General features: G+C 38.7%; 1 protein-coding gene across 3 annotated transcripts; it reads left to right on the top strand.

The window, feature by feature from the left end:
* The first annotated feature begins 6043 nt into the window (after window positions 1–6043).
* On the top strand, window positions 6044–9117 carry LOC124140073 (C-type lectin lectoxin-Thr1-like). 3 transcript variants are annotated; one of them, XM_046507427.2, is made up of 5 exons: window positions 6044–6155; window positions 6629–6720; window positions 6978–7068; window positions 7237–7456; window positions 8992–9117. In XM_046507427.2, exons 1-5 carry the CDS (start codon window positions 6116–6118, stop codon window positions 9017–9019), a joined length of 471 nt encoding a protein of 156 aa, XP_046363383.2. In that variant the 5' UTR covers window positions 6044–6115; the 3' UTR covers window positions 9020–9117. The 3 variants fall into 3 exon arrangements, with proteins under 3 accessions (XP_046363383.2, XP_046363384.2, XP_046363385.2); XM_046507428.2 differs by having other exon boundaries at window positions 6056–6155; window positions 6632–6720; XM_046507429.2 differs by lacking the exon at window positions 6044–6155 and adding an exon at window positions 6292–6360 and having other exon boundaries at window positions 6619–6720.

Below are 9117 nucleotides of genomic sequence, written 5' to 3'. Positions count from 1 at the left end.
AATATCATAAAATACATCATAACTCATAACAGTCCGAGAAACAGCTTCCAGCCATATACTAGTATTGAAGGGGACAATCGCTTTTGACAGTTTAAAATAAACTCACCTTAAGGTGCTTGGCAAGTCAAAACTGACTCCCTGAATATGTTTTTTAGGTTGACAGCAACTATGCTTGTGGATTTCAGAGATGAGACATGATTTGTTAGCTAGATGTTATTACAGATAAGCGAAAAATGTCTTAAAGTCCCACAGTTTGTTTAATAGTACAAAAGCGTGTTTATAGATCCTATCAACGTTTTTCTTTTATTGAACATAATATTTGCACTATATTGCTGTTAGCTGTAAATAATCTAGCCTTCCCATGTACGTAACTTACATATATTATTATGTATGACCAGAACAGCAAATAAAGTTCTGGTAGATAGGGTACCTCGGAGATTTAACGTGCGCTTTCCGACTTAAGCCTATCTCGCACACGGGGAAGCACATATACTATTAGGGTAAAAAAGCGTAATGATTAAATAAAGAAGTGCACCCCCCCCCCCCCCCCTCCCACCCCCCCCCCCCCCCCCCCCAAAAAAAAAGAAAGTTTACAGCCTATTCTAATAAAGTTTAAAGGGGTTTGGGTTTGGCTGGGTGGGCAGTGGGTGATAAAAGAATATTCAATAATATGGAAAAGTTTGGGCCCCAAGGTGTGTGTGTGTGTGTGTGTGTGTGGGGGGGGGGGGGGGGGGGGGGGGGGCAAGCGTGGGAAGGCACGGCGTCGGCTGGCGAGCATGTGTGGCCTAGAAGTCTAGCGGCGGTATCCTTCTAGTAGTCTCTTGGTCAGCTTCTCATCCTGGGGGTTGGGATTCTGGTAGAGAATCTTGGCAAGGAGGGCGGCGGTATTGGCGACGAAGTGGTTTGAGGGTCCGGTACGCCACTACTCTGGAAGAAGTGGTACAAGTCTGTGTAGTTTGTGATGTCGTAATCGATGTCCTGTCCCCCCTTCTTGTGCACCATGAACGAAAGGGACTCCTTGTTTGGCGTAGAGATGTTCCTTTGGGGTGTTGATCTGGTCAACCTTGAGATCCGGCCGGGCCTGGTAGTGGTTGATCGGAATGTCTGACTTTTCCACTAGTAATTAAAGTTCTTTGGTATGACCTCTTTTATCCCTGCTGACGTTATCCTAATGTTCAATTTCAGTCTGCCTCACCAAGCGTAAGAAAGCATTGTACATGTTCTGATAAACCATACTGATGCAATTAAGCAAATGAATATTTGCTGTGGGCAAATATCTATTTTCTATATATATATTTGTGGATATGAAGCATTCTAGTTAATTGTGGATACACTGGGCAGACAGAATTGTGTTTATTTCCAGGCCATCCTGATCGTCGTTTACTACTATAAGGTGTATGTTTTGAGGCAAGATCAAAGGCGCCGCACAGCATTTATTAGATAACAGACGGGGTCGTCCGTTTCGCTTTAAACAACCACCCCACCCTGTCTGTAGGAGTTATATAATCGGTGCGCAAATAACTGTGTCAAGTCCACTGCCGGGCTGATGCGGTGTCGGTGTCAGTGTCAGCGATGAACATGAATGCTCAAATTATAGACCTGTAGCACTCACAAGTTGCTCAGCCAAAATATTTGAAAAGTGTATATTCAATTCTCTGATAACAGCAAATATAACCTTAGAAATAGATTCAACATACAAACAATCAAATGTAGAACACAGACCTATGCTTAGAATAATAATTTCTTCTGGATATGATCAACCTGCGGAACCCTCTATCCGATGAAGTAACTAATGCTCGCTCGTTAAAAGAAATCAAATCATTAATTAATCGTTCTGATGCAATTACTAATAATTTTGACTTCAAATATTTTCATGGATCATGCCAAATTGTCCACTGTCGCCTTAGGCTCGGCTGCAGTGACTTAAACGCTGATAAGTTTAGACGACATGTATCAGACATACGTGACTGCACTTATGGATATCACCTTGAAGATGCAATTCACTTTTTCTATAACTGTCAAAAATACGATAATATCAGAAACACTGTGTATTTCTACACACATGGGTATGGTCTAAAAATGATATTACGTGGCAGTAGTTAAGCAGTTCTACAAACATGACTCTTCTTAAATCAGTTTACGACACCATTGTCAAAAGCAAAAGGTTTGAGTAGCTTAATTTTATGCATGTAGTAAAGGAAAACTGCATTACCTTATTTCACAGACACCACTTGCTTCAGTGTATTGGCTTCGTGTATTTCATTTGTGCATTTTGTATGTTTATGTTCATCACTCTCTTATATATATCCAGCTGTTGTTAAGTTGTTACCTGGAGTGGTATTACATAAGCAAGTTTTGCTTGTTTACCGATCCAGATTTCTTTTGAAATAAAAATACGTTTAAGCCAACACAGCTAACCCTAAAACACATGATTGTAAACTATTCAAAAAGGGGCACTAATCTCTGGCTTCTTCTCGGGTGTCGGACTCAAACTCAAACTCATTTATTCTTAGAATAACATGACATACAATTATCTACAATTTTTATTATGTACAATTTAACAAAAATAATAAAAATAGGATACGTGGATACCAATACAATTTACCAATTGTATTGTACACATTGTTAAGGAATTTAGATAGGCCTTTTAGATTTCTTACACTGTTAGTGGTCATAATTTTCTTAAATGTTTGGAAACTTAAGATATTGCTTATTTAAGAGTTCATATCGCCGTTGGTGAAAAGCTTCACATTGGAATAAATAATGCAATTCATCTCCCATAGCGATAGATTCACAGAGTGGACACTGGCTGTCTTCCCTGGGAATGTTCAGCCATCGACCTGTTTCAACTGGTAATCCTTGGTTGGAAAGTTCTGACTTTAATTTTGAGAGCAGTAGATATTTCGCAAAGGAAGGTTGATTCTTCAGGTAATACGACCTTTGGATTTCCGCTTGGGCTTTCTAGCTGCCGTGAGTCAATTTGCTCGTTAACGCAACCGAGTGTAACAAGAGACTGGGCTACCAGTCTGCAAGGACAGCTAAATAAGCTTACGCATTTTTGAAAACTGATTGGTTACCCGTGATCTATGAAGATTTCAACAAAGGGAGCATGGTAATTAATTTCTTCAGCCTAAACAAACAGACAAATAACGGCGAAAGCTCATCGGATGTCGTTATTTGGAAATACCCCTGATGGTTACAGTTTAATAATAAAAAAGTATCCCTGAGTGAAAGCATTTGCGGATTTCGGATTGCGTGGATGATACAATTACTACTCCCTTGTTGTCATCCACATTTTCTGGTATAACCCTACACTTGTGTATTTGTCGTAATTCACTTGCTGCTCAGTTAATGAATTTATAACATGTATACTTAGTTGTAGCACCACTCAGATTATAAAGGTTCAAATTTGGTCTTTCTTGTACCTGGGGTAATTATTCAATCTAAATCCAGGTTTGAAGTGAGGTGGAATGTGAGTTATGTGATACGCACGTGGCAGCCCAGCAAGAAATGTATGGTCAGTTGCTTTACTTTTTTTGTAAATCAACTGATCATTCCCAGACATCAAAGGATCAACAGGAAATACGTTGATTGATTAATTATTGTTATCTTGCACAGTGGATATGTCAAAAGTAAGTGTTTACATGTGAAGGTAGGTTTACTAAACCTAGGCAATACACTCATATCATGGCGTGAAGTACAGATGTAAAAACAACATACTTTGTTCAAAGGGTAACCGATAATACACTGACTGGTTGTTCATTGTTATCTAACTCAATGTATGTTTTTAAGAACCGAGTACATTATAAAAATAGTTGTCACGTGGGCTTTCTCAGCTAACTTGGCAGCTATGTGAAACAATTGAAACAAACTAAGTGATCAGTTAAGAAACAAACACGGGTTATAATATTCGATACATTTAAATAACGTTTAAAACGATATATTTAAATATTTTAATATATTTCATATATATTCCAAATATTGTTTCCAAATAATTATTATTAAAGTATTTGATTCTCACATAGACATTTGACATCGAATAAGTATTTTTGTACAGCTGCAGACGCAATGGGTATTGTTCCTTTATGTTGATATTCCCGGATACATTATAACTTTGGTAGGTTGTAATCATTATATTTGCATTTTGTTTTCATTCATTCGCTGCAGCTTTGAACAGAATCATTCTTGTTCCTTTCCGTTTGGTTGGGAAGTTTTTCGATGCGCGATAGACGTTGTTTTCACAAGTATTTTCTTTTGTAAGCGTGTATATGTTACAGTCAATGTGTAAAATACGATTCACTCAGGCAATTTATTAAATATCTAAATATTTCAGTCATTTTACAAATTGACTGAATAATCCATTCATTTATTTAACCGACAGATTAAAAATGATAAAGACGATCAAAAGAGCTTAAACACATCACAATATTTATGTGATTTATGTGATGCATTTTGAATGTAAACATATACACACGGTAAAATAAGCAATGTTCAGATGAAATATTTACTTTGTGTTGCAAGTCAAAATAGTGTACACAAAGATCGCACAATTACCAAGCAAGTGACTTACCAAAACTGCATCACTATTACCGATGCTCCCCACAAATATACCTACATTTCATAGGTATTTCATTTTTGTTGATCAATGTGACCATACGTCCTTCTACTTTCAATAAAAATGCGCTTACGAATGGCGAGCACAGGTCGCGAACAAGTCTAGATTTCTGCTATATCATCCGGGTACTCACTGGGAAAATACAGTAATGCACAGGTAACAACTACTCCCGCGGAATTGCTTTAGATCAGTGCTCCTTTGTACGTTGAATTACTATATATTGTGAATGCCAAAATGATGTATCAAGGATCAAGTAGAAGATACATTGACCGTAGCGCTGGGAGTTTATTCAACAGACCCGTGAAAATAACACTGCTGTTTCTTACTATTTATTTTAGATGACGCAGTCAAAGCTCACTTCTCCTGGCGGCCATTATCGAACGGCCAGCTAAAACACAACCCCGCGATTACGTCTACAGGTCTCTTCCTGTAGTACGGTAATTAGTATTCTCTCCCTCAAGTGTATCCTCAATGATATAACCCACCCTCATTAATTACATGCTGCTCTTTCCCAGCCTCACGGCTATGGAGCTGAGATAAAGAGTCCAAGTCATCATAAAGTAATTAGGGTCCAATAAAAACAATGCGCCGCCAAACCTCATACATATTTTCACTGAAAGTCGTACTACAGACGGTTAATGTCAAATCACAATAAAAGCATTTCAATTGCAATAACATGTTCCAGGACCATGTATTCTCTTAACACCATCGGATTTAGAAGCAATGGTCGTATAAAACAAGACAGATCTATTTAAACACAACAGTATTCATGTTATTCCCACAAAATCACATAAAGAAAGGAGACATTAGCAAATACATGTGTATTATCATTTTTCGTCAGGATAACAAAATTTTCTCTCCTTGTTACCACCTCCAGGTTCAGCTTAAGACGGGTCCTCCTTTGGTCAAAAGTTTGTTCCCCCTCTAATGAGTGTGTCACGCGTTGCACACGAGTGGCGGACGGGGTGCACACCCGTGTGCAACGCGTTGCACACGGGTATCACACGCGTGACCAACCCGATGCACACTGGTTGCGTAACGCGTTGCCCATGCGTGTAAGGGGAATGAACTTCTAGGCAGTAGTGTAGATCAATGTGTTTAGTTGTGAATGTTCTCATGATCTAAATCTATGTTGTTAAGGAGGCTAAATATTAACAGTATGACATACACGAAGGACAGTGTCAAACAATCGTGCCACACATTTTTATCATGAGAAGGCAATCCACGTTAAATGTTATTGTCAAAACATTTTCTTGAAAACATATCTCTCAATAGTATAAACATGTATTGCTCTAGCAAGGTAGTTGTGTCACGCTGTATGCTCTTCCTCGGCCTTCCGTGCATAAATCTTTATCATTCACAGACTAGACACCAGGCCAACATCTGGGTGTAATCTTTCTAATTTTGAGGCCCATCATATGCCACTTCACACTGCAAGAGATACTATTTAAACCGGCTTCTTCCAGGCGTGAGTCAACAAGCGAGGAGGGCATCCTAAGTATGATTACAGTGATTTTGTTGCTCTCAATTTGGCATACAGGTTAGTATAGTGCTGTGCGCTACGGATTTTTTATCATGGTAAGAATGAGTGAGTGAGTATGGTTTTACGCCGCTTTTAGAAAGGGAGGGTGAGTGTAGGGTGGGCGAGACTATTTGCTGTTCCGGCAAATGAAATCTGCCCTACGTGGAAGAGCGACGTTTCCAGGATGACGAGAACATAATATAAAGGCTGTCACAGAGGCGTGGTAAGTGGGCCAATCTGCGGATTTCTATAAACGTGGTATTAAAAGCTTGAAGGACAAATGGAATAAGGGTATTGAGGTGAATGAAGATTATATTGAAAAATAAAAGTGCAATAGATATTCTGTGACTTAGTCTTATATTGAAGTTGCAAAACTTATTGAACGCCCCTCGTACATCTACATATAGCATTGAGCTCCGGAAGTTGATGACATAATGATGATTATTTCTTTTTCAAAGTATGCCTTATATCTATTACTTAGTCTACTACAGCAGCGGCGGCATGCTGTCCAGATGGGTGGATGCAGTATGGTGGCTCCTGTTACACCATCATCACATCACAGAGGGACTGGACTGAAGCATCAGTTCGTATTGTTATTGCTTCCAACACGTTCATAATTTTTATCTTTCAAATGAAGAGGTTTAAATTACTATTCGGTTATGTGAAGTACTACGAGCATTTTTGTTAACTGATTTACAATTTTTACTTTACACTCCATACTTTCTCTGTCTCTGTCTCTGTTGAAAATCCAATTGTTTATATAATCAATTTACATAATCTGATCTTAACCATATAGTTGTTTCGTCAAGTTAACAAAGCCTTCTGGTGTTGTTTTGATAGACCGACTGTGGTATTTACGGAGCACACCTGATACATATTGAAACAAAGGCCGAAAACGACTTCATCAAAAACTACTTGAAGAAGTTTACAAGTAATACATATATACTCATATGTCTGCAAAAAAACAATACAGAGTAACCATTTATAATATCCAAATACACGTCGGTAATACTAAGTGGAGAAACAGAATAACGCTTGTGATCTGATAACTGGTAGTGTAAACGCACCAAGTTGATTATGTTCTTATTTGTCATGCCAGAAACTGGAGCCTCCTTGACATCTTGGATAGGTTTGAGCGACATGATTGGTTCCTGGCAATGGACTCCCCAGGGAGAACCTGTTTCCTTCACAGACTGGTCACCAGGGCAACCTGGTCGCAATGAGCCAAATTCTAACTGTGTAACTCTCTGGGCACCGAAAGGCTACACATGGGATGATTACGGATGCAACTTATCTGCCAACTTCATATGCGAGAAGGCGTATGTACATAGAGTATACTATACTCATTTCCGTTTATCAACTAAGATACCATTTGCTACGAAACAAATTAAAGGACTTCCTGTCGTATCTGGCATAGGAAGCGAGGTAAGATATAAAGCAAGTTCATGAGTATTTTACTATATTGGGAAAATGGAAAAATGTAATATCAGAATGCTTTCATGTTAACTGTATAACTTGCATGTGTGTCATTGGCAACTTGAAACGAAGGGCAGGGTCGCCATCATAAATGATCATCAGATAATCACCATCTATACCATTTCACGCCAGACATCAATATTCAATGTTATTGTTCACCTTTGTGGTGTTTCGGGCTACGTTCATGGAGTTTTCGTATGATGTGTGTTATAAATGTTCAATTTTAGTGATATGATCGTGTAGCCGTGTACGTTCAGTCTTACAGGGCCACTAAATACGCTTCGAAGGAGATGCTCAGAGAACAGCCTGACATCCTGTAAATCTAGATATCGGTCTAAACATCTTAAACAGACATCTTTTCGCCACACCGAACTTTTTACATTATATCAAATTGAAAGTCGCGAAAGTGGTCGGGTGCATCGCGCTCACATGGACACTGATCTATCGGTATATATGTTACATGACAAATGGATAGACAGAAATCATAATGTCTGTAGTAGTTCTGTGCATATCTAACACAGAATGAAATCTTTGAATGACATTTAGAAGTGATACACATAAGGAAGATAATTTATGGATGTCAATTACTATATTATGAGGAACACAACTTTTGGGAGTGCATGTTTACTCCATCATCAGGTGAATACTGAATTGAAACAAAATGTGATGCATGTGAAGACCTTATTTCTTTATCTTCGAAATAGTCTCGTTATTTGTTTTGAAAGAAAAAGAAGTTCTAGGGTGACCTTTCACGCGTGACCTCAGCGAGGTCACAGGTATAAAAACAAATATAACGAGGCGAACCTTATATATGCGACACAAGTGTTACATACGGATTAATTATATGCAAGCCTCTTTACCCCGATGGTAATAAAGTATAGTATGTTGTATCTGCAGTAGCTGTCTGTCGCTATATAACGCACATTTAACAGATGTATATTCCTAAGTTATATGTTTCGTGGGTTTTTTTGTTTAACGCAGCGCTCAGCAATATTTCGACGAAATGACGATGGCCTGAATATAGGTTAGTCTGAACCAGGAAAATCAGTGACTGATATTTGGATCAACGTCACACATTGTTGGATAATGTGCAATATTTGGAGGCTGAGTGGGGCGTCGTTTTATCGACCTCATTACGGATGCGTGAAAGCGATAAAGCGATAACACCAGACAAGAAAGCGATACACAATATGCTTTCTCTTCTCGTGGTATCTTTTTCTAGTCTCTTATATACGCTTCATCGCTTTCTCTTGGCCGTAATTAATGTTGAAAAAGCGATGTCCCCCTCGGTCAACTCAGTAATAGGCAGATGGACCCTTTCTTAACTAGATCATTTTATGATGCATGGAGGTTTATAGTGCATGTGTTTTCCTTTCAGGATTGAGACGACCCCTCTTGTTGGATGAACCAAGGTACCAAGTTCACATATGATTTTATTTCAAAGGCCAGTTGTACGGAGTTTTGTAAATTGTACAATTTGCAATAAACACAATCCCAGCCTTCA

The sequence above is a fragment of the Haliotis rufescens genome, unplaced genomic scaffold (assembly GCF_023055435.1).
Source record: "Haliotis rufescens isolate VD_foot unplaced genomic scaffold, xgHalRufe1.0.p SCAF_5, whole genome shotgun sequence".
In the NCBI taxonomy this organism is placed as follows: domain Eukaryota; kingdom Metazoa; phylum Mollusca; class Gastropoda; order Lepetellida; family Haliotidae; genus Haliotis; species Haliotis rufescens.
The sequence above is the reverse complement of the archived record's forward strand: the minus strand, read 5'-3'. Positions and strand labels throughout refer to the sequence as shown.

Bases quoted from the DNA above. Each gene is read 5' to 3' on its own strand.
- LOC124140073 (XM_046507427.2), top strand. From the start codon at position 6,116: ATGATTACAGTGATTTTGTTGCTCTCAATTTGGCATACAG. The intron at 7,069-7,236 runs GTAATACATATA...TTGTCATGCCAG, and splicing joins CTACTTGAAGAAGTTTACAA to AAACTGGAGCCTCCTTGACA. The intron at 7,457-8,991 runs GTATGTACATAG...TTTTCCTTTCAG, and splicing joins AACTTCATATGCGAGAAGGC to GATTGAGACGACCCCTCTTG.